The sequence below is a fragment of the Triturus cristatus genome, chromosome 3_1 (genome assembly GCF_964204655.1).
Source record: "Triturus cristatus chromosome 3_1, aTriCri1.1, whole genome shotgun sequence".
Taxonomy (NCBI): Eukaryota; Metazoa; Chordata; class Amphibia; order Caudata; family Salamandridae; genus Triturus; species Triturus cristatus.
This window is the reverse complement of record NC_140583.1, coordinates 1050483387-1050509059: the sequence shown is the minus strand read 5'-3', so window position 1 is coordinate 1050509059 and position 25673 is coordinate 1050483387. Positions and strand designations below refer to the sequence as shown.

At 42.5% G+C, this 25673-nt stretch overlaps 1 protein-coding gene across 1 annotated transcript in view; it reads right to left on the bottom strand.

Annotated features, from left to right (window-relative positions):
- Nucleotides 1-2349: 2349 nt before the first annotated feature.
- Nucleotides 2350-25673, bottom strand: part of POU2AF1 (POU class 2 homeobox associating factor 1) — a 228482-nt gene continuing 205158 nt past the window's right edge. The window contains exons 3-5 of the mRNA XM_085645816.1: nucleotides 16317-16359; nucleotides 15944-16215; nucleotides 2350-5815 (exon numbers count right to left, since the gene is read on the bottom strand). Of these exons, the coding sequence (XP_085501942.1) occupies nucleotides 5501-5815; nucleotides 15944-16215; nucleotides 16317-16359 (630 nt within the window). The 3' untranslated portion in view covers nucleotides 2350-5500. The remainder of the gene's footprint in view (nucleotides 5816-15943; nucleotides 16216-16316; nucleotides 16360-25673) is intronic.

The window sequence follows — 25673 nt, the reverse complement described above, 5'->3', positions numbered from 1 at the left end:
GAGAGCTTCTTTCTCTTTTGAACAGACTTCTGATGGGGGAGCATGTCAGAACATACTTTTGATCCACTTAGGAGATACCTATTTAATCTTCCAGAAAGGGATAGCCTTGATAAAATGCATGAAGGCAGATTTGAAGGAGATTCACTGGTGGTGGGCCGGATGCCACTTGATTTGGATATGGAGTTTGTACCTAGGAGAGTGTGGCAGGGGGCAGCCAAGCCAACTGCTTCAGATAGGGCTAGGAGAAAGCTGAATAAGGAAATGCGTTTCTTTTGTAGGAACCTCGGTACAAGAAGGATTGATCATTCAGACCTCTGGTATGACGATGTGGAAGTAGATGGTGTGCATTTGTCTTTCATTGGTATGGAGCTTTATCTGTTTGAGATTAAGCCGGTGCTGGGTAATGTGCTTATTATCAAGTAGGTAAAAAGAACAGAATGTTAGCGGTGTGGCCCTTGTGTTCGGGGGGGCAGAAAAAGGGGTGTGCAGTGTTTGCACAGCCTCCCCTTTCCTTTTTCTGGGTGGCGGTTGGTAGAGAAGTTGCTATGATCTACCAATGTTTATAATTGTTGGCAGCAGCAGTTCAGGTTGGAAGGGAATGGCTAGGTAAGTTCTCAAGTGGGCGAGACAGGAAGTTTAGGGTTAGGTAGGAAGTTTAATGGGCTAAGACATTAATAGATGTAGGAAAGAGGAAAAGGTTGGTAGAAGGTCTTAGTTACATTTGACCTGCCTTGGATCACATACAATATTGATGTATTAAGTTGTTACGAAGGGGGGGGATACCATAGGGACGTGGGTAGGGGGGGTAGATTACCATAGGATTATCTTTGTATATTGAGGTTGCAGTTTTGTAAGGCGAGGGCCAATGCTTTTTCTGATATGCACCTGTTTCAATAAAGCGGCCTTTTCCACACAAACCTGGTGTCTGTAGTTTGTACTGCTTCCCTCTTCCCCAATGGTTTATTTCCACTTTGCTGTCTATGAGCGTTCTCCTGTTACCTTGCAATTCAACACATTATCAGAATCTCTTCTGCTGCCTTCCATTGTGCATACTGGTCTATTTATTCCCTGAAAGTTCCATTATTTAAATATTTCATATTAGCTAGAACATATCTGGATGGTATTAGCATAAATGGTGCTGAATAAGTTTTTTTAAAGCGGATAGTGCCTATGTGTTAAGCAATGTAACTTTCCCTTTGCCCTGATTTGTTAAAGAAATGCTACTTGAAGACTTTCCTGTTCTACTAGGGATACTGTCCAACTTCATTTTGATTTTACTTTCTATTTGGGACTTCGAATAATTCACATTTTGCAAAGTCTGTATACTTTACATTCGAAAGCCATTATGGCAATACCTTGTATTGCTTATTGTTTGAATTTTGTAATATAAATCTTTAACTTTTTCTAAACTAGAACTTATTTATTGAGGGGACCTCATTACTTATCTGAACTGTTTTACTCTGCTAATAGATGTTTAAGGGGAGCCTTAACATGCAATTCAACAAGTGGGGTGTACATTGTTGGGGTGTTGAAATTTAGGGGTGCCGTTTTGCTCTCCCAATGTTACTGGTATCATAAAGTTTATCGATCCAGGAATTTCCAAAGTATAAAACCAGCTTGGAATGAATGGGCCATTGCACACAGCAATATAGAAACTGTGTCAAGAACAATGAAGAGAACAATTCAAGATCTGTACAATCGTGGTCATTTGATGTTGATTAAGTCAATTGAACCTAGACAAACCTTTTTTTTTTTTTTACATTTCAGGACTTGCACCTGCATTTTTATTGTTCTATGCGCCAAACGTATCAGGCATTTAATAGAATAACCCACCTAACATTACCTTAAAGCATCTCACATTTTAGAGTTCATGTGATTTGACCCTTAATTCCAAAGACATAATACTTTTTTCCAGACAGAATATTAAGGGGTAGAAGTTCTTCAAACTCCATCCACAAAACATTTGAAGTTATTTTATTGGCCTTTCACTACGGAAATGTGGATTGGAAATTATTAAATGTTTTGGAATTCATGGAATCAGTTATATTAAGGTAGAAGGAAATTTCAATTTGGAAAAATTAAGTACTTGATTTTGAGTTCGCCTCATGGGTTCTGTGCCACCTGCCACAGATATCTTGTCCACCTTATTACAAGTGGATTGGTATATAATGCACTTGTAATAATGCAAACATGGTATCTGTCACTTTTGTGATGGAGTACTCCTCCACCAAATTCTGATCCAGAGACATAATCCCGAACTAGACCTGACTCTGTTTCTTCTTTTTTCAAAAGTTTTTTGCATTTATAAATCTCCGATACTGTGCAAAATCAATGCATTGAAAACAATTCACTTTATTTCATTTTATTTAATTTAAAAAGCACTTGTCACCAAACATCTGCACATAGTTACAAATAAAAAATGCACATTAAGCTAAAATAAATATAATACTAGGAGTAGCAACATGTTAATGGGTGAAATCCTAAAATCTGATGCAAGCAAGAGGTATTTAAAAGGGGTACAAAAAGAGGACCAGATAGAGGCAGCACACAGAATCTGTGGGAAGAGTGTTTCAAAGTGAGGGAGTTAGAAAAGAACATGAACAAAAGAGAAATTTGGAGATTGGGGGCAGCAAGCACAAGGGGCAACCAACTGCACATAAGAGTCGTTATTAGGGAAAGGAAAAAAGTAACTGGTAGAAGCCTTGCGTTAATCTCAGCCACTGGCATTTACTCAGGTAGGAGCACAGCCTATTTGGGGTTTCGCCAGAATGGTGTAGCTTGGTTCCAGAGGCACAATAAGCATGGACCGAAGTCTGGGCATACCCTTCGCACTTAAGAAAATGAATCGGTGATGGGTGGAGTGCTTAAATTAATCTCAGCCACTGTTAATTAATTGGACCCACATTCTAATAAATGATGTCTTTGCCCACCATGCCACCCCCAACAGGTCCCAGCCATATGGAAATCAGCTTTTTAGACCTGTTCTAAAACGAACGGTTTAGCCCTAACTGCAAGTTCAGGACCTGCCTGAACTGGGACTTAAACAACCAAATACCTACTTCAGTCTATTTGGGACTCAGTAGGGTACAGATTGGTTCTAATAGATATGCTGGTGAATGACATATGCTGATAACTCTCTGACTTGACATGGTAGGCAAAAAAACAATGGACTGGATGGCAGCCCAAAATAATTAATCGTCGGAGTTCCGATGCGGCCGAAGTAGGTACAAAGGTGGGCCTCTGACCTTGAAGACTGTGTGACAATAGTTTGGGCCCCCACAACATAACTCATGGGGCATTTTCCAGATAATTTCTGAGATTGCGCCATTAGAGGAAACCATCCTCTACCATATCACACACCTTAGCATGTGCGACACATAGATGGTCTTTAATAGTCCACTTTTTTAGACCACCACTTTAGCACCCATTCACATATTGTCCTGATGAAAACCAGCCAAATAAAGAGAGCATGGCTGAAACATGTTGACCAGCAAAGATATCGGAGTTACTAAAGACCTCCAAAGATATCCGCCTCTCATTTTTAACCACTGCCGAGGGCCCAGAATTTAAAATACCTTACTTTTTGCTACTTGGGACCCTTTGGACAGTTTTTTAATTCACATTCATTCACTTGCACTGCACACTCACTGCACAAAACCTGCTTCGCTGTATCCAGGCGTCGAAGCACACCCAAGGTGCATTTGGTACCTTGGGTGGGACCCAATGATGAAGCATGTCACCAACTAGGTTGGTGAGTGAGGGTCTTCTAAAATACACAAATGTGTTTCCCCTGTACAAACATACACTAGGAGCATCGATATTATATCTAGTTCTCATTGATTTATACATTTATACACGGGGAAGTGAACTGGCTTCAGTACCTTTCCTCTCTCTCCCACTTGATACTTGTGAGCCCAAAATAATTGCCAGTGACTGAGATTAGTTCAAGCAGTCCATCCGTCACTTTCTTTGGTTCCCTGAGTGACTAACCGGGGCATAGATGCTCATGCAGGACTGTAAACACAAACTGTAAACACTAAAGAACAATATGCAGACAGAAGAAATGGCGTCAAGAGGAAAAAAATAATCAATACATAGAGACACAAAGTGTGAAATGGGAGGGCTTTAAACAGAAAGCAAGTGACAGAGTTTACGATGGAATGGAGATAATGTGTGTATAGTGCGGCACAACAATCAGACTAGAGCAACAATAGGCCAGTCAGGAATGGATAAGAATACAGATCAGATTTCTGTTGTCTTGAACAAAAGTTATTAAATTTACAAATGAAATAAAGCTGACATCTTCACCAATATGTAACCTCTGAAACACAATTAGAAATGGAAAGGGAGGATTCAAATAGGGTTTACCCATATGCACAGGGGATCAACGCTGAAGAAACATGTCAGAAGGATGATGGAGTAAGGAGTAACAAAGATTCTTATTTGCAAATGGTGAAACAATTTATTTTTGTCCTAAGGTGACTACTTTATGTCATGAATTGATAAATAACATCAAGCGACATAATGTTTTTTGGGGTTGTTTTTATCAAATCGATATTTATTTTTCGACAAAGAAGAGTTGCAAACTATTTGTCAAGTCAAGGATTGTGCTGAGTAAGGTCTTTTGTTAGTGGAGACAACAAAGGGTCAATTCGCCACATTCTGAACATGCAAAGAAATAAGAATAAAAGTGTCCTTCTGTAATGGTCGCAAAATATTAAACCTATTGTGTGATGGAAGACAACTTGTGATTGGGCATTCTCAGGCTGCTGAAAGGGTGAACACAGGTGCTTTGGGGGAAGGAAAAGGAATGATAGCTGCTTAGCTCTCCTGTTCTTTGCATTTTACTGAAAGTTAGCAGAGTACAATACGGGCTGGATAGAAATTAATGAAACAAGAATATATATCTTTTTGGAAATAATGCTCCAAGGAAAATACATTTACAACATCGTAAAAGGCGTGAGAGTTAAAAACAGGACTGGAGTTGAATCTGTGTGCTTTAGGTTGCACATGAGTGTCGACAACAGGCTCCCTAGCACATTGCATATTTATTTTAAAAAGAACACGTTCATACCTTTGTTGTTATTCTGAAACTTTGGTATCTTCTGTCATATATACATCAATGTTGGACAACAATGCTGAGCCAACAATACAGTATCTCAAAGAATAAGAAAGAGGAATAAAACTGGAATGCCATCATAATAAAAGAAATCTTTTCAGTCAATGAGAAACTTGAATATGTTTTGATAATTACACGGATCAGGATGTAGCCGCTACCTTTGCAATCTTAAAAGCTGTTTTTCTTACCAGCATATTGATTGTAGATGTCAGCAAGCAACTTTACAGAATTTATAAAGCTAAAATAGAAACAAATATGATGTACTTGGAAAGTTCCATACATTTCTGTATCCATTATGATGCCGTTTCAACTATATCTTGAGTGCATTAAGACGTGGTGTTCATTTTCAAAATGGCTGCCTGCTCAACATGCCATCCTTACTCAAAACCCCCCAACAGCAAGGGCACTGTTTAAAACATATGTTTCATTGTCTTCATTTTCCTCAAACAGTTTTTCAATTGGTATGGAGACGTCCCCTCTACATGCTTCATCTAACTGCAGTGGCGCTGCTGGGTCAGGTGTTGAAAAAGGGAATGGTACAAACTGCGTCCCGGTTACCATAGTTGGAGGAGACTGGTACTGCAGGGGGGTGGCTGGCAGAGTTGCAATAGGCTGGTAATAAGGTTGAAAATATGTGATGGGTGCTTGTTGTTCTGCAAATTCAAACGAAGGTACAACACCAGTTGTGCTTCTTGACTGAGAAGACATAAACGCAATAATCAGGTTACAAACAGGCCCTTGAGACAACTGAGTTTGTAGCACACGTGAACTAAATACATAGATAAATAACTGAAGGCTGTGCATTTCAATTTTTTTATGCTCTCCTCCTCAAATGTCATGAGATCGATTAGGTCTTAACTATTAATATTCTGCTATTCAATTAAATCAGAGTTTAGATTAGTTCACACAGATATTTAATACATATGTCTTTTGTAAATTCTTAAGTGGAAATCCAAAATATGTAGAAGAAGGTCAAACATTAGAAGTCCAGAAATTATCCTGAGAGTACAGTGCAACCAGACTAAAACCATCAATTATCATTGCTGTTAAGGAGTTCCAGGAACTGTACTGAGTAGTGGCATAGAACTCTGTGCACTCAAACTAAATAGAATTTAGGAGAGCTTTTGGGATACTTCTTCCCGAAGATAATCTAATTATACACATCACTTCACTGCTTAAAGCATTACAGCTACTTTTATTTTACAGTATCTCTGGGATACCCTTACGGGTGACAAGCAGTGCCCTACAAATACACCTCACTTTACATTGCATTACATGATATATATTTCTCCTCCAAGGTAAAGCCATTTCCAACATTCGCATGGACTGAGTGCATCAGCTCTCTTCCACTTTAGCCATAAATCATTTGGCCTTAAGTCCCCACCTAACTGCACCTGCTCATTTAGTTATTTATTTCACTCTTTGTGTGTTTATATAAGTGATTTCTATAGCCCTTCATCATCCTCATGTTCAAATACAGATCCAGTATTGCTTTCTTTGTGGTGGAATAGAGAGCGGCCCCTGATACCGGATTGACAATTACGGGTCAAGACTTAGGAGGATTCTGGATTTCTCCACACTATCGGAGAAACTGTACGGAATTTCTTCTTGGATAATGAGGCTTCGACTGTGTCTCCTTTGATGGAATGGGATGCGTTCAAGGCTTTCATTCGGGAGCATTGTATTACAGAAACAGTGGGGGTGAGGCACACACTGGTGAGAGAATTTGAGATGCATTGGAAGGTGCTGCAAGAGCTGGAGCTTGCAAGATCCGGGAACACAGGTCTGAAGCAGCAGCTCTTAAATGCCTGCGAACAAGTAGTAGTTGATATGGAAATTCACACTGTTATGATTACAGAGAGTTTATGGACTGTGCGTATGAAGAATGTGATAAGTCAGGTACTCTGCTAGCTTGGCTTACTAATCCCAAAAGTAGAAGCTCACATATCCTTGAGGTGAACTCTGAGGATGGCGAACAACTTTATACAAAGGAGGGCATCAATAGAAGATTTTGGGACTATTAAAAGGTGTTATATGCACCTTTTCCTGTGTTGCATACTCAGTTTATTTCTGAGTTTTTAGACCCTGTGGAATTGTCAATGGTCTCCTGTCAGGAAGCGAGAGAACTTGGAGGAGACATTACCATTCAGGAAGTTCAGACTGCTATAAAACAAATTGCAAGAGGGACGGTTCCTGAGACTGATAGACTTCCAGTAGAATTTTATACAGCTTATGCTGAGGATTTGGCTCAGCGATCGGTTACTGTCTACTCTGCAGCCTAAGAGGCGGGGCACTTGGCCTCCACATTGGCTGAAGCATTGGTAATCCAGCTGTTAAAACCAGGAAGACCTCCTGTGGATGTTCGGGCATATCGCCCTCTGTTCAAGCTCAATTTGGATTATGAAATCCTTATTAGACAATTGAATGTTGAGCTCTCCATGGAAGACAATGGAGTGCTCCGGACTTCTAATGGCTGGTAGAATGCCCGGAGCTTCAACATTCCAATGTTTTCTATTCACAACTGTTGCTGTGAATAAAGGCCTCATGGAGCCTGAGGGGATTTCAACTCTTTGGGCTCCTTGAGGCCTTTGTTTTACTAATTAGAACATTATGCCCTTGAGGGCCGGAATATTCTAATAGCTTCAAAACCCCTCGTAATGGGCTATACCGGCCATTTAAGGCCCACTCCCTTCTTAAAGGTCCTCATCTTCGGCTCGGGCCTTTGACACTGGAGCCGGTATAGCCCTCTACGGTGGACTATAAGGCTATAGTAGGATTCTAGCAACACACCGACTACCAGTAATGCCCAAGTTAATACATAAAGATCCATCTGGGTTCAACTCAGGGCGAAATACAGCAGACAACATCAGGAGGGTTCTTGCAATTATGGAAGCTGAATTTGAAGGGAAAGAGAAAGCGGTGATAGCAGCAATAGATATAGAAAAAGCCTTTGATAGTCTTCATGAGATTTCCTTTATAAGGTGCTAAATAAAATGGAGATGGAGCTTGGGTTTCTGCGAAGGACTAAACTCTAGTTTTCAGCACCTAGCGCCTGAGTCCGAACTGAAAGGTATATTTCAGAAAAATATGTGTTGGGAAGGGGAGCGCGGCAAGGCTGCCCCCTCTCCCCATTATTATTTGCTTTTGCAGTTGAACCACTTGCAAGAAGCGCAAGGGTTGGGGGAGCTTATAGGGGTCTAGAAGTACATGGTGCTATGCACTACTCGGCACTCTATGCAGATGACATGTTGCTGTTTCTGAGAGATGCAGATGAAGAATTGCCACGTGATAGACCTGCTTGAGCATTTTGGGCAAGCAACTGCTCTATGCAGGAAATGGAGTAAGTCACACGTGTTTCTGTTGCATATAGATGCACCTTACTTACTTGGAAGGGGTCATGCCTAAAATATCCTGTGGTCAAATTATACCATGAACCTATAACCTATTTATAGGGTAACATTGGTGGGGCCACTAGAAGTTTCCGATCATGTGTGGAGTTCTGAAAGACACTGCCGCTGTCGGAGGCAAGACGTATAGCAGTTGTAAAGATGGTGACGCTTACCCATCTGCTTTACTTCTTTAATGCACTACCTATACCGATATCATGTAGGATTTTCCATGAACTTGCTTCATTATTGATTAGTCTTTTATGGGGAACAGGTAGGTGTAGAGTGGCATTATCTAAGTGGCAATGACCAACAATTATGGGAGGATTAGCGGCTCCAGATTTTGAGGCCTATCATTTAGCAGTGCACTTGCAGTGATTTGCTCAATGGATCCATTCCCGTAGATTTCCTGACGAGGCAAATAAGGTATTGTTACCAGATCTATGTATTCTGTGCAGAATCCCCTTGGCTCCGAGAAGGCCTGTTAGAGAGTCCTACACTGCATTGCAGGTTGTGTGGCATTGTTAGTGTTGTGTTCTACAGCTAACTCATGTTCTTGTGCCCTATGCCCCAGACATCCCATTGAGAAGTTTGGAGAAAATTGTATAGGGTGAAATAATGAGCAGTCTAGTGGAATGGTCTAATCATGGGGTGCATAGAATACGGGAACTTTATAGAGATGGGGAGCTTCTATTGTTTGAGGATATTTCAGACTTTTGAGATCCCAAGAGGGCAATTTTATATTACATTGGGTGGTAGTAGCCAGGGTGCCTGTTCATTGGGGCAGGGGTGTAGACGACACACAGCAACATAGTGCTTGTCAGGTATGTACTATAACTGGCAGTTTTTTTAAGACAGTGATGTTTTTACCAGGCATTACAGAACTATATTGTAACACATCTAGTGGGCCTTCAAGAGAAATGGGAAGAGGATTTTGAATATCCTATTTCAGTAATGAAGAAATGAATTGGGGGAAAATACTTGCTTGTTCATATACTGCATCTGGGAATGCTAGATTGATGCTGATTAATTTCTATTTTTTACATAGGGCTTATCTGACTCCGGGTAATTTATCTCGGATTTATCAAAGAACTGATGTGGCATGTCCTCATTGTGATGAATAGGGAGTGGAAATGCTTTGAATGATGTGGTCTTGTCCACTATTGATGGATTTCTGGAGAAATGTGGTGAGCTACATTAATGAGGTTACACAGACAATGATAGATTGTACTCCGTTGATTAGTATCCTAGGGGGATATCCTAGATCTGCCAATTACAAAAATAATACAGGATTTATCGACTTGGCCCTGATACTTTCTAGCTGTGTGATTATTATGCATTAGAATGCTGCTAGAGCCCCCTAGGGTTGAAAGACATAAGGAGGAGTTGATTCGGTGGGCAGGCTATGAGCGTGTTGTCTTACATAGAGAAGGGAGGAAAGGAAGGGGATCAATGAAGGGCTCGTGTGTGGGATTATTTATTGGATTGTCTTAGAGATAGTGACTTGGAAGATGTATCCAGAGAGGAATGTATGTAGAAGAAGTTTCATGAAGAATAGGTAGCAGCTGTGTCTGAAACTGTATACCTGGAGGGTCTGAGATATGTAATTTAATGAGGAAGAGGAAGGAGCACACTCTGGAGTTTCTGAAACTGTATACCTGGAATGGAGAATATGAAATATGAGAGGTGTGTACCTGGAATGGAGAATAATCTGGAATGGAAAATATGAAGCGTGAGAGATGTAGCACAGTAATACATGGTATGGTGGGGGTGGGACCTTAGAGAAGTTGGGGGTAGGAATGGTGTATTGGTTAATTGTGCAAGGATTTGTAGTGATGTTTATGTGATCTTTGTATCCTGAACAAATTATCTAATTTGTAATTTGAAGAAATGTCTATTATATCAAAAATGTTAATATTTATTCATTTATTTGAAAGGTTTTATATAGCGCTGGCTAGACCCGGAGTTATCAGAGCGCTTTACATGAGTATCAGACCATAGTTGCAGATTACATCGTTACAAAGGTTGCACAGTTGTTAGGGCATAGCTACATAGTTACATGTTAGGTCGAGACAAACAATAAGGACATATACGTATGGGAAAAAGCAGGCGAGGGGAAAGATTCAAGGGGAGAGGGGGTAGGAGCAGGGGAAGTAGACATAGAATGAAGGGGGTAAAGAGGAGGGGGGAGGGTGAAAGACCCAGCAAGAAAGATGAGGGGGAGGGTGACGGGGGCACAAACCGGTAGACGCAAAAAAGCTGCGTCCAAAGTCCAGTAAACTGTGATCCCAGGGGAAGTGGCATCATTCCCCCTTCTCCGTTGCAAGAGGCTCCTATTACGCAGTGGACTCTCTCAGAGGGGTCTCTGAGACTCCAAGACCTACCTACTGGATCATTCCCCAAAAAGGGGAGAGGGACTGCTTTGGCAAGGGGCGCCATACCATACCTCAACTGTGAGTGGCTCCCTTGGCGCTGTGGACTCTCTCAGAATTTTGTTTACAAAAAACAAAAGTGCAAACACAGATGACCTGAGCAAAGAGAGAATGAAAGCAGAACACCCTAAATTGAGCACATTAAGCAGTGCAGGTGAATCTTTAACTATGGATGGAAGGAGTGATTGTTGAGTGTGTGGGAAAGGGGAGAGTAAGCAACAATTGGTAGAAGGAATATGGACAGTCTTGATAATGACTTTGTAATATTTATGTGGATACCAGGAGGGTGGATTTGGCCAGACGAGTGTTGCAGGGAACTGTTTACTGGTTGACTGCGGTGTGAGCCCTGGTCAAGCAGCAACCATAATTCTGGTCAGGGTAAGAGGCATGCAAACCCTAATTTAACCTGTCCTCACCCTCTGGTAGCTTGGCAAGAGCTGTCAGGTTAAACTTAGAGGCAATGTGTAAAGTACTTGTGCAACACTTCAAACTGTAAATACAGTGAACCCACCTTACAAAAAGGTCCCACACCAGGTTTAGAAAAATAGCTAATGTTTTAATAAATATAACAAGACAGAAAAGACAACAATTCATTCAGGGAAACTGGAGATATTGAATTGCAAAGTTATAGGGCAAAATAGCGCCATAAAACAAAAAGTGTCAACAAGGGATATCGAGTTGCGTCGGACCTGGACAAAGTCAAAGGTTCAGACCGACTGCGATGGAGCATGAGCCGGCTACAAGGACCAGGTTAGGCACCCCTGAATAAAGTATTTCAAATTAGCTGAATATTGCGTGGATCGAAGCAATGCGTTGGTTCCGAGATGCGGTGTTGCTGCGGTGCGAGGTCCTGTCCGTTATCATTGAGAATCTCATTAATGAGTCTTGCGATGCAAAGTCTGGACAATGAGGATGCGAAACGCAGCTGCGGTGATGTGCTGGTTCTAAAGAACTTCAAGGCTGTGATGCAGAGGCGGATGTTGGCATCAAGCTGCTTTTGACGAGGGATGCGAGGATCTGGGTCAGAGATGCGCTACGTCTTTGGTGATGCATTGATTTCAAAGATGCGAGGTTGATGTGGAAATCCGGGCCAGGCCCTATCCAGGTAGCAGTGACGATGCATCGGTTCTGCTCATTTGGCTCGAGGATGCACCGCTCAGCAAAAAATAATAACCAGATACCGGTCCCAGGATGCTTGTTTCCGGTTCAGGGAAGACCTGGCTTGGCAGTTCGGGCTGGACTGTTCCCATAAGGCACAGGATCAAGACTGATTTGCATATAGCTGGGTCTGAACTGAGGTGGCGAAGTGAGCTAAAGAATGATGATGGATTCAACCCAGATATGTGACTGAGGGTGAGTGTCTGAACAGTTTCAGCACTCCGTACATCATCTCCTTGTGTTTCCTTTGTTCGTCCTAAATTGGCAGGGTATGCCCAGACGTTGGTCCCTTGCTCACTTTGCCACTCGATTCAAGCTAGCTAAATTTCTAAGAGTGGCATTTTCAGAATTGTAATTTAAAACCCAACTTCACCATCAGTTAGGATTTTAAATTAGGATTCCAGAGACACCAAACATAAACAAGTTATATCTTCCCATTTGGAAATTGTGCTTATAAAATGTAATAAGATGATCCCAATGCTATCCCATGGGTGATACAGGCTTTACAGTAGTGAAAAATGAATTTAAGGACATGAAAAACTTAAAAGTACATATCCTGCTTTTTTCAATACATTGCACCCTGCCCTTTGGGCTGTCCAGTGCCTACCATAGGGGAGACTTATATGTATTAAAAAAGAAGGTTTGGGCATAGCAAAAGCTTTATTTTACCAGGTTGACATGGCAGTTTAAACTGCACACACAGAGAAGTGGTGAGAGAGCATTTAATTTACAGGCCCTGGGCACACATAGTGCACTGTATCAGGGACTCATAAGTAAATAAATATGCCAATTGTGTATACGGCAATTTTACCATGTTTTAGGGATAGAGCACATGCGCTTTAGCACCGGTTAGCAGTGGTAAAGTGCTCAGAGTCCTATGGCCCAAAAAAATGTATTGAGCAAAAAGGGGAGGAGGAAGGCAACAGGTTTGGGGGTGACCATGCATGGATGGCCATTTCCAACAATGGACCACTGTGGGCAATGGCAGGCAGGCAGCACAGTAGTATCTGACTTGATGTATGCAATTACTCGTGTTAAGTTACTGGCTTGGAATTGACTAGATTTAATGAGAAATCTCATTCCCATGAAAACATGAAGATTACACTGTCAATTTCACGGTTTGTTTAATTAAGGCATCTGTAGTTATACATAGGTCAAGTAAGAGGGCTATTTATTGTTCTTTAATTTATTTGTATTTTTGGTATTAAAAATAATAATAATGCATTTTAAATAAAACATAAGAACATTGTTACACATCCCAAATAGTTCCTGGAGTTTTACATATACAGACTGAAAACTACGGGAGCTATTATGGAACTGTAGGAGCAACCCTGGAAATTTTGGTAGGGTTTGATCTTGTTTTTCCTATCCAAAACTATTGACCAATACTCCTTAAGAAAGAGGAAAACATTAAAGGCAACCACCTTGAAACCACAATATGTTTATTGAGGGTCCAACTCTATCTCATATGGTTAAATATGCCACAGTTGTGGATAAGTCCAAAACAATGACGAGAATTGTCCTACCTTCATCCAGCATGTAAAAGCATATCCAGAATTTTGAGGGTGGCAGTTTCAATGCTGCACAGTGGGTTGATGCCTCGTTGATAGGTTGTAATGAGCTTTTCTGCATCACTTTATTTAACATGCTTGACAAACATTTTTCAGTCATTTCTCTCTATAAAGGGAGGTTGATGACAGGATGAAAGTTGCTGCGGGTTTTTTGAGTCATCAAGCATTTCTTGAGAAGGGATGTTACTTGTCCCAATTTGAGCATATTGAGCATTATTCCCTGTGCTAAGGAGGAAATGTATAGTAGTAGTTTGTATAGGAAATATAATGCTGCTTTGATAGTCCTGACGGGCATGGGATCTCTGAAGTACTTTGTTGATCTGAGATATACAGATCTAGTTAGTTCATGATCAAGAAACCTCAAACTATTACTTGTTTGTCATGGGTGTTAGGTCATTAACAAAGGGAGGACAGTAGTGGTGTTGCCTTTTCCACTACTGTGGTCAAATATGCCCTTTGGAAACACAAAAACTGCGTACATTTATTGGTGAATGTATGAAGAATAAACATATTAAGGTACATAATGCAAAATGTCTCCTTTTTTTCACTTGATGTCATCTGCAGCTCCAGGCAAACCATCCATCTTCTTACCTCCACTCACACTATACCCTCCAGCCAATCAAATGTCCAGCTTCTTACAATCAAAACCCATAGTGGTTTCCAGAAGGGCATATAAAGCCTTTATCTTTTGTTCTTTAATGGAACACTGGGTTCCTTTAATGTCTTCCTCCTCTCTTTTCTCAAGACAATCCAAGTCTCCATTCACCATCTTCATAACCTTCTGCCAATTTTCTCCTAAAACATACCTAATGGCTTTTGCGTAGATGTAAATACTTCATCACAATGTTCTAGCAATAACGCCACCTGCAGGTATGAAGTACTAGTTGTTTTGACCCTCACATGTTTTTATATTCTTTATGATACATGTAGTTATCTTTAGAAGCAGCAATTGCTCCTGGGGATGTAATCAATAAATAAGACATTTTCATATTGTGGTCCATGTTTTTCATACAACAGGTTTTGATGATGAGGATGACAATAGTGGGATGTGGTGGATCATTCCCAGTAACCTCATCCATGAACTGTACACTGTAATGCGTTCCTGTTAAGGCTAAGTTAGTTTTGGAAGCATTTGGCACAGCTGATTTTTACCTGCATGTGTGTCACTAAAGGGACTGATGCTCTGTCCTTGGAGACCTGTTTATGGAGTTCCCTGTCTGGTTAAAACAAAAGATATTTATCATAAAATGCATTCAGACCCTAATACAATAAGTTTATAGGAAGGCTACAAACATATATGTGAATTGACCTCATCTGTGTTTGCAGGATCAGCGCCTTCTGTGATGTCATTGAAGTCCAAGTACACATTTGAAAGCTTAAAATGCAGACTATCCTAGTTACTTTATTTTAGATGTCAGCGCTACACAATATCTGCTCCACCATACCTGCACACAGAGTGTATCCCTTTCTCTTAGTCTTGGGAGATCATCCCCTGCTCCCAATCCATAACCCCCACCCTCAATTGTTTTGGTGGGGATGTGTCTTATTCTTAATAAGCCATATTGCCCATTTTGGCTCATTGCCCAGCACTTAGATCTCTTACATTGCTCCATGAGGCCCTGAGGCCCTGACTATACCAGATTTTCAAGTTAACTAATGACTACATAAATATGTTTGAGTTGGATTTATTGTGTACACATTGATCATTTATACAAATCATGAAAAATTACAAGGATGCAGCGCTTGTGAAAAAACAGGACACCCATAGAATATTGAAATGTCTCATTATTTCCTTCTCCTGCTGCTGTCAAAAAATCCTCATTGTAGAAAAATAATTGTTTGCTTGATATACAAGATAAAGTACCTTCCAGGTGTACATTGTACAGGTATTGCAATTTAGCAAGAGGTTCTGTGACCATACAGAGGAACAAGGCGGAAGGCTGAGTTATTTTATAAGGTCATGGACCTTAGTATCCAGGAGGCATTGTGATGTGATATCTCAACTTTAATAACCTAATACACAGTGGAGTTCCTTTGTTATTTCGTTATTGTAGGTGACTACAAATGCTGCATCTCGACTGTAGTAAGGAATTAGAGACAGGTTTTTATACATTGTTTACATGCTCCCATTTAATATAGACGTATTAAATAATATCTATACTAGTTCTTCATCAATGCTCTATAATGGTATTCATTTTCGATCACTGAAGGGTCCATGGCAATGCAACCAATATAGGCCAACCATTCAAATCATAATGCCAATAAGATGCCCCTTACCGCAAAATTAGTGAGGAGTGGCTGTGAAGCATAGGTCAGCACAGACGAGGATCCAACCACAGTGTAGGTCGGGCACATCGGCTGAACATACATGTCACCTGTATAAGGGCAGCTGACCACTTCGTGAGAAGCGTAATCGGTGCATGTTGCCCATTGGGTTAAAGGCTGTAGACTTCCAGAAGATGGTTGAGAAATCCATCCCGTGTATAGACCTCCTTCATCGGTCATCGGAAGTGAAGACGTTGTTACAGCTAAATCAATGCATTGTGGGTCTAATAAGAGCAGACAGATAGGAAAGGGTTAATAATTGTGAGAAATAACTTAAATATCATGTAAAACAAGATAGAAAATAATAAAAGGGTGTTGCTTTTACCAATGGTTGAATATCCTGGAATTGACTGATAGGGTAACATCACCTAAAGCAAAAAATAAAGAGGCAGTGATGAACAAAGCTTATGATGAAGCAGAATTTTTTTTAAACATTGTACACAACACATTTACCGATATAGACAAAACAACCTGAACGTGCACATTGCACGTGTTGAATGATGTAACTCAGCAGTTGAGACAAGTGGATTGACAGCACCGTAAAAGCACGCTTGGAAGTAATGGAAAAATGAAAATATATTGCTAATGGGTTATAATTCTTATTAATAGGTTTTCTTAACAAGAGTACATATCAAAATAATGTACTATTATTCATTTACTGGTGAAACTAATGATTATAATGATGTGACCTAACATGTCTATTGCTTTATATTGAATGCATTATATGAATAGATAATGGTGCAATAATGCAATAAAATTAGTTAGGAAATTGAAACGTAGAAATGTGATAGTAGAAACCCTAATGATTATAGAAAACAAGAAATGATTTTAGTAAAACTATTTTTTTTAAATGATTTACATGTGTGGATGTTGAAATTTGTTGCAGTAGGTCATAGTTAACGTTAATCTATTTCGTATAATAATACATTCGTGAAACATTACTATTTTTCTCTTATTATAAAATGTTTGAGTTTAAATCATTTATAACTGACATATGCATTTAAGGCCGTTAAAACGTGTTCTTTCCTCAGCTGCATTTATTCCTTAGCCAAATATTATGCTCCTTTGGCATTTTTGCAAATATTTCTTTATTTGTTCTGTACATGTATCATCTTATTTTAAAGGACATTCTTTCAAAGTTCACTGTTAAATCTTTGTTGGGAAAGTCAACTCAAACCCGTTGCTATCGATTACATTGTATACTTCTTACCATTGATAAACCTATGAGGCATCGAAAGCTAGTTCTTTCTCATGATGAGCATAGGAAAGCATGCCAGGGTAACTAAATGTATTTGGTGACTACATTCGTAAACTAATCATGTGATGGAGTGACCCTAAATGACTAAAGCCTCATAAATTCTATAAAGGAAGAAGAAACCCCAAAGGAAGGGCACTACGATACCTTTTTTCCTTTTCTATGAACAGACACTATGTTTTTCCTTTTTGTTGCTAGAACGGAACACTGTCCTATGAATTTATGACCATCTTTTGATATGTATTTTGGACTGCCATCTTGCTGATACTGCTGCTTTGAGCAGTTGATCTGGATGATGTACCAAACTACTTGAATTTGCCTTATGGCCCCTTTTTGCCCATGCTTGTGGACTCACCCGTGGTGGACTTTAAACTTTATCCCTAATGTGCATCATTTTAGTTAGAATTAACTTATTAAGGTGGTTGGGTTTCCCATTTTGATACTTTACTTTTAGTCCTAAGAGTGGTATATTGAAACCTTATTTCAAACTTGTGAGTTTGTCACCAATTAATGGTCCTCATTGGGTAGCTAATGTTGTGTTTTGAACACCCTAATTTCCACCCCTCCTATCGACAGAGAAAGAACTATCAGAGGACCATTCGCCTCTGTGGTATGGGTGATGCTGTGATCCGTCTAACTGTAGAGGGCCCAGTATGGTTAGAGGGATAAATGAGGAAGTAGCAGAAGAGATAAAACCTAAATTGTTAGGAAAAACAATGCTTCCACTGCATCACTTATTCGGTGTACACAGAAGGGATTTTATGTGAGATTTGGTAAGCAAATTTTATGCTAACTCTGTGGATCAAGATTCACAGAATATGGTAGGAGCTATTTATGTTTTACCTTGTGAGATCTACTTAATTAGACATGTCTCCAGATTCATGCTCTCGCATCTGCACAGTAAACTATTTTTACCAAATGTTTTCCTTACATGTTATCCATTCTCCTTGTTTTCCCCTTTACACATCTGTAATCAGACCAAATTCCAAATGATTTATGCATATATAATTTTGATAAAGTAATCAAGCAACAATTTTGGTGCTATTTTCTTCCAAAGCTTCTGGATTATGTGGCAGAAAAATTCATTTCACACAAAAATGTGATAGATTAATTCTGAAATGTACTTTATTTCTTAGGACATAGGAAATAATTTTGCATTTGGGAGGACCTTTCTCCTGCATCCCTCTAACAGTCACTTGAAATCAGGGCCCAGATTTATTATTATAGTTGATGAAAGGCAGAGCAGCAACCAAGGGGAGAGAGAAAATATTCACCATATCTATTAGGATATGATGCATTTTCCCTCTCCCCGTGCTGATGCGCCAATGCACACACCTTTGCTCAATAGTGCACAGGTGAGTGCATTCTCTAAAGCATACGTTTTGTGGAAGGGAACCCTTCCAGTAAAAAAACTATCCTTTGAGACTTTTCCTACTTTGTATGTGTGCTACACAAAGGAGCCTACGTGCAATGTTGGAAAAAAAGGAGTGTAGGAGAGTGGCATCGACTGCATAGTTGCCCCCAACTTTTTGCTGATGTTGTGACTGTTTTCTGACTCTAGCCAGGCTTTGGCCCTGCTATCCAGGACCCCAGCCTATCTGCTTCCTCTCTAAACTAATGTGAGTACCCTAGGTACATACCAATTGGATACTGAGGACACCCTATCAGCCCCTTGTAGATGGTACTCTAGGTACCCAGGGCATGGGTCCCACAGAGGCCTACCAGGGATGCAGCACTTATATTGCCACCCCTGGGAGAGCCATACAAACTGACACCACCAGACCACTACTGTAGTCTGGGTAAGGTGGTGCTCGCACCCGTTACAAGGATATAGGTATCCTGTATCCCACTTAACTACAACACATATATCGTCATAGGTCACCCCTAAGGCAGGCCTTGGTAATCCTACAAGGCAGGGTGCTGAGATATGTGTGAGGGGGAACCCCTACCTGAGTAGGGCCCCTCTGCAACCTTCTTTAAAACTATTGCTGGGTTGTTTGTAGTGCAGTCATACCATCTACTCTTAACCACATTATAAGTAATCGCGATAGCGTGATAACTTAAGAGTGGCTGCCATGGGAGTGAGGGCATGATTGCCCCCTGCTAGAGGGGTGATATGGTAAAAGCGGCAGATTTTAGACACCAATTTAATAGTGCACACGTAGTACAAAATGGATGCTACCCGCCACCCACACGACTCTGGCTGCCTGTTGCAGGGCAGAACTACAGCCACGGCAGCTGCACAATAGGGATCTTGTTGCAGGGAGGTATTCCCACCTCCCCAGGCGACCCTTGGGCTCATCTTTATGCACACCAAATTGCCGCCTCCCGTGGTCCCTTGTCTCTCGACTGGTGGGACCTAGCGGAGGTCAATCTTTACTTTAAAGGGCTCCCCTGATTGCTCCAGGCCTGCTCTTCAGTCTCCTTGCTGGAGACCTCGCTCAGACCTCATGGGTCTGCACCGCAGCTGTTTTGTGATCTTTGCGTGGGTTGCAGTTGCCAAGGCTTAGTGGATCCAATCCGGACACTAACACCGCAGCAGCCTTCATCCTTTGTGGGACAGTCGCCTTCCAGAAGCTGGCCTTCCTTGAAGCCTCCTGGACCCCGTGGCTGCTGATCCAAGCTACCCGCCTTCAACCTGAAAACACCCGACATTGAAGGGCTCTTTCTCCTGAGCTCCCTGGTCACTGGCTAGTGACCCAGACTCTGTCCCCTCTGCTTTCAGGTCCTTTCTTTCAAGATCCACATCTTCAATCTGCACAACATCGACGCCGCTTCACGCCAGCAGCAGTTCTTCACCTTTTTCCATTGACAACGAGATTGCGACCCAACATCGAAAACGACCTATGCACCCGGCTTCCCTGGGGCAGGTAACAGTGGTACCTCGGTACTGTCGTGGGTGTGGGCCCTCCAAAAGCTTAACTCTAAGCTCATGAACTTGAACTCCTGCTAGAAGTGTCCAGATTCTTCTAATTTCCAACCGCAATATTTCCCATAGGGTTTAATAGAGATCCCGACTGTAGTTTAAACACTGCACCCGTCTCCCGTGGGTCCCCTTCCTCACTACCTTTGGTGGTTTCGTAAGGGGCTAGCGAGTGCGACCCTAAGTGCCCTAGGCACTGTCTGCAGAACTGTCGTGGTTCTTATACCACTTTTTTAATATATGGTTTGGTCCCCCCCTGGGGCCCTGTGATTCCAGTGCTATTTATTTTTGTTTAAATGCTTTATTGAATTGTATCTTTACCTCCAGCCTCACAAGAGACTGGTGGGATTTGTTCTTAGAAAAAATACATATATTTTGAATATATACCTGTGTGGACTACTCTTTTATTTGTCATTCAAAAGGTTATCCAAGGTAAAACAATAAGCTTAACACTCCTTCAAGACTTAGCCTGAAGGCTGCTCTCCACAGCTACCACTAGGATAGCTTTCTTTAAAGGTTGTCTTTTAACCTATCACCTTAAGAGTCGAATTGGACTGGTGCAAGGTGTCCCCTATAACTAGTGGACAGCATATGCCAGGCCAACTTCTCACAAGGAGAAATAAAAATATTTCTCCTCATTATGCCTGCCACCAGAAGGTGTAGGATTTTGGCACAAATCCTCATCTACAAATCTTAGTAAATAAGAATTTGCATCAAAACCCATGGATAGTTGTGAGAGATCGCCTATATCCCACTGTTAGACCAGGGATCCCTGGTTGGCTGAGGTAGGCACATTAGGCCAAGTAAGGACCCGTGTTCCAACATCAAAGGAAGGTCACCTTCTTAGATAGCCCCGCTCACCCCCTCGGTAGCTTGGCACAAGCGTCCAGGCTTATCTTCAAAGCAAATGTGTAAAGTATTCGCAACCACGCTCACAATAATCCAATGATGACACCACAAATAGACCCCACACGAGTTTTATAAAACAAGTATAAACTTTATGTAAAAAGAAATGCGATAAGACCTCACGATATAAAACCAACATATGAGGTTGTGTAATATTTCTCCTGGCTGGGTGTTAGGCCAGCTAGCCCTTGTAAGTTCTGGCGATGTCAACGAGCACTTCTAAACATTCTCCTGTACTCCTAATCACATGTCATACAGTTCGTAATGCTAGAATCAGGTACTTTTGCAATGTAAAAATACTGTAATGCAAAACGTAGTAATCGGACACTCTGCAATGAAAAGAATGCAATGCGTAACGCAACAATCAGGCACTTTGCAAGGTAAAATGCGTAATCCAACCACCAGATATGTCGTTCTGCAATAATGAGGCAATGCATATACACTAATCAGGTAATTCGTTATGCAGGAATAATGCAATGCGCAATACGCTAATCAGGTAGTTCGTTATGCAGGAACAAGGCAATGCGTCATACGACAATCAAGTAGTTTGTTATACAGAAATGTTGCAATGTGTAATACGTCAGTCAGGTACTCCGCTCTTAGAAATGGAATACTACGTAGTAAACTCAGGCCCGATCACCGGACCTTAGGCGGTCTCTCCGCCTCCTCATCTGACCTTCAGTCAGCCTCTCACAGTTGCCCCCAACACAGTACGATGTAATTCCAAAGTGCAGCTTCGCACTCCAGTCCCTGTACTGCCACTCCCTTGTCAATACGGGTCGCAATACAAGCCGAAGAAGAGGCATGTGCTGCCAACATGAGAGAGAGGCCGAGAGCGTCTCCCTCTGAGCCCATGACCCGCCCCAGGAAACCACACACGGTACCTGGGGGGCGCAAACCCACTCTCCTCTCCTCGCCCAGTGGCTGGGCCTCCAAGCAGCTTTGTGAAATGGCAATGTCGGCTCGGGCCGGCAACACAGCTCCTCCGGGACTGCCGGTCCAGGCCGCTTCACTTACGAAGATCTCAGGCTGCCACAAAGCACACACATCCGGAGTCACTGAGTCTTCCTTCACTCTGGGTGCAAGATCACTGGGCACTCCACACACAGGTCTCAGGCTGCACGAAGATCACACGCACAGCGTCGGGGAGACTCACTTTACTCCGGTGCACACGACAACACACCGAATCCTCACGAAAGTCTCCCGGTGCACAATGCACCCGCACACAGCGGCGATGAGACTCATGTGGATTCTGGTGCACACGATCACAAGGTAGATCCTCACGAAGGTCTCACAGTGGACAACGCACACGCTCACAGCGTCGATGAGACTCACTTGGATTCTGGTGCACACGATCGCTGTACAATCCTCACAACGGGGCTCAGGTTGCAAAAGCACACGCACACAGCGTCGCTGATCCTTGCTTGGATTCCAGGTGCCCCCATCACAGGCCGATGAATTGCAACGTTAAAAAATTACCATTTCTGACCATCTGGATGAAGTTCAACAGGTCACGGGTCATCGTTTTTCATCTTTGCTGCACAAAGCACAAGTACCCAGCGTCACTGAGACTCACTTGGACATCAGGCGCCCACGATCACAGGCAGTTCTTACGAGGGTCTCAGACGGCAACAGGTACACTCCCACAGTGCCGCTGAGACTCTCCTCGAAACTTTTATGTTCCTGTGTTTCAAAATAGGGAGCCAGCTCGCCTCCGGCCCTTGGAGATAGTTACTTCAGGACACAGCACACAGCAAAGTCCTTCAAGTGGGGGGACACAGCACACAGCAAAGTCCCTTTAGCCTCTCCTTGCTTTAAACAGCAAGGAGAGGCTAAAGGGACTTTGCTGTGTGAAACAGCAAACTGCAGGCCATCCCCAGATCACACAGCAAGGGTCAGTCGTATCCTTCAGTCTCTTCAGTTGTTTCTTCCTTGGCAAAGGTCCTCTTGACCACGAAGTAGCTCCAGTCTTGTTCACACTTGATCACGCCATTCTCCAAAGTACAGGGGCTTCAGCTCTCATAGTTATACCCCTCAATGGCTTTAAAGGCTTTGTGCTTCAGGGGGCAAACCAGTTCTGCGTGTCTCCCTGCCAGTGACACCTTTCTTCCATTGATTAGTGGGGGTCTGGATTCTCAATCACTCAGCAGGAGATAAGCCAATTATTTTATAGCAGCAATCCAGGCCTCTTCACCTCTACGGGCTTCTCCTCCCCCTACACTCCAGATGCAGGTCAGCCTGTTGCTGTCTCACCCCCTCCCCTGGGTCAAGATAGTCCCCAGATCCTATCGCTTTCAAATCCAGACAGTAAATTCACAGCCAGGCAGAGACACACAGAAATGTTAGAGCACACAAACTCAGCCACTTCTAAAAGAGTGGCTTCTGAACACACAATGCAAAAACCACCTACATAAAAAGATGTGTTATTACGTTGTGAGTTCAGGCATACTAAACTTCACCTTTCCATCTTAAGCTTTTAGGAAGATAGGCTGGAAAACATATTACACAGCCTTCTCATTCTATCCTATGGGCAAGATGGCCTTTCAACAGTGAAAAACGAAATGAAGATTATTTCACTGCCAGGACATGACACACACCGTAGTACATGCCCTACCTTTCACATGCATTGCACCCTGTCCAGGTGGTACCCTAGACGTACCATAGGGGTGTCTGATGTACACAGAAAGGGAAGGGTAAGGTCTGGCAAGTGAATGTACTTGATTTAACAACATGGCAGTTTAACAAACTGCGTGCAGGCCCTGCAATGGCAGGCTTGAGTTCCCTTTTTAAGGCTACTTGTGTGGGTGGCACAAATAGTGCTGCAGGCCCACTAGTAGCAGTTGCATTACCATCCCTGGCACACATAGTGCACTTTACTAGGGACTTCACTTAGTAAGGCATACATGCCAATCATGGACAACTAATTACCATTACTTTATACAGGAAACACTTACACTTTGACACTGTTTAGCAGTGGCAAAGTGTCCAAAGCATTTAAGTTGGCAACACTATGTCATAAAAAGGTATAGGGGGAAAGCAAAAAGTTTAGGGACTTTAGCCAAAAAGGGCTAAGTCCTACACCCACCCATGGAATGAAACTGGAAATAGAGTAGTATAAAGTAGCACATAGCCCAACTATGCATTACTTTGGAGAACTTTTCAACACAAATCCTGATTTTTGTTGGATAGTAAATTCCACCTCAACACTTTGCACACTGTTGTGACGCAAACCCAATGCAAAGCATTAGCAAATGTAAACCAAGGTTGTAGGAAGGTGGAATCTGACTATATGGTTGCCCCCAACTTTTTGCCTGGTATTTGAATGGTTTTTGACTAGTCTGGCTGGGATCCTGTTATCCAGGACCCCAGCCTATCTGCTTCTTCTCTAAACTGATGTGAGTACCCTAGGTACCTTCCAATTGGATACTGAGGACACCCTATCATTCCCTTGCAGATGGTACCCTAGGTACCCAGGGCATGGGTCCCTCAGAGGCCTACCAGGGGCTGCAGCACTTATTGTGCCACCCCTGGGACAGCCATACCAAATGACACCACCAGACCACTACTGTAGTCTGGGTAAGGTGGTGCTTGCACTCCTTACAGGGATATAGGTATCCTGTATCCCACTTAATACAACACATATATCCTCATAGGTCACCCCTAAAGCAGGCCTTGCTAATCCTACAAGGCAGGGTGCTGAGATATGTGTGAGGGGGGACCCCTACCTGAGTAGGGCCCCTCTGCAACCTTCGTAAAATCATTGCTGGGTTGTTTGTAGTGTAGCCATACCATATACTCTTAACCGCATTGTAAGTATATCCCGAACAGAACCATATCGTGTTTGGTGTCAAACATGTAGGAATCATACCCCCAATCCAGCCATGGGACTGAGGGCATGATTCCCCCCTGCTAGAGGGGCGAAATGGGAAAAGCGGCAGAATTTAGACACCAATTTAAAAGTGCACACGTAGTACAAAATGGATGCTACCCGCCACCCACACGACTCTGGCTGCCTGTTGCTGGGCAGAACTCCAGCCACGGCAGCTGGACAATAGGGATCCTGTTGCAGGGAGGTGTTCCCACCTCCCCAGACAGACTTTGTGGATTGGAACTGGGTGGGTGCACCAAAGGATGCCTTTCAGAGTTGCACGTAGGCCTACCCAGTGCCTCCATTCTGCATACACCGCCTGGAACCGGTTCAGGGGCATCCTGTCCCCTGCCCAGGTGGGAAACACACAAAGGGGAGAGGGTGTAGCCACCCTTTTCCCGCCTGACCTCTCATTGGTGGGCTCTGATTTGGACCCTCCCCAAATCTTTAGATAAAGGTGAATACTGGGTCCCCAGAGCCTCTGATTATTCTTGAACTTCACAGACTTGAACTTCGACTTGCTGCCGCACAGCTGACTGAAGAAATCTCCCTTGGGGTAAAGGAGTTACCCCCCTGCTTGGCAGGCACCTGAAACACTGCAAGTGACCTGGTTGGAACCTTGCTGCTCCTTCGGAAATCGACGACTCTTTCCTACCTTGAGGTGGGTTTCCAAGCATCTCAGAGGCCAGCGAGTGTGCACAGCAAAGCTCAGCACCGTGGACCCCGTGGG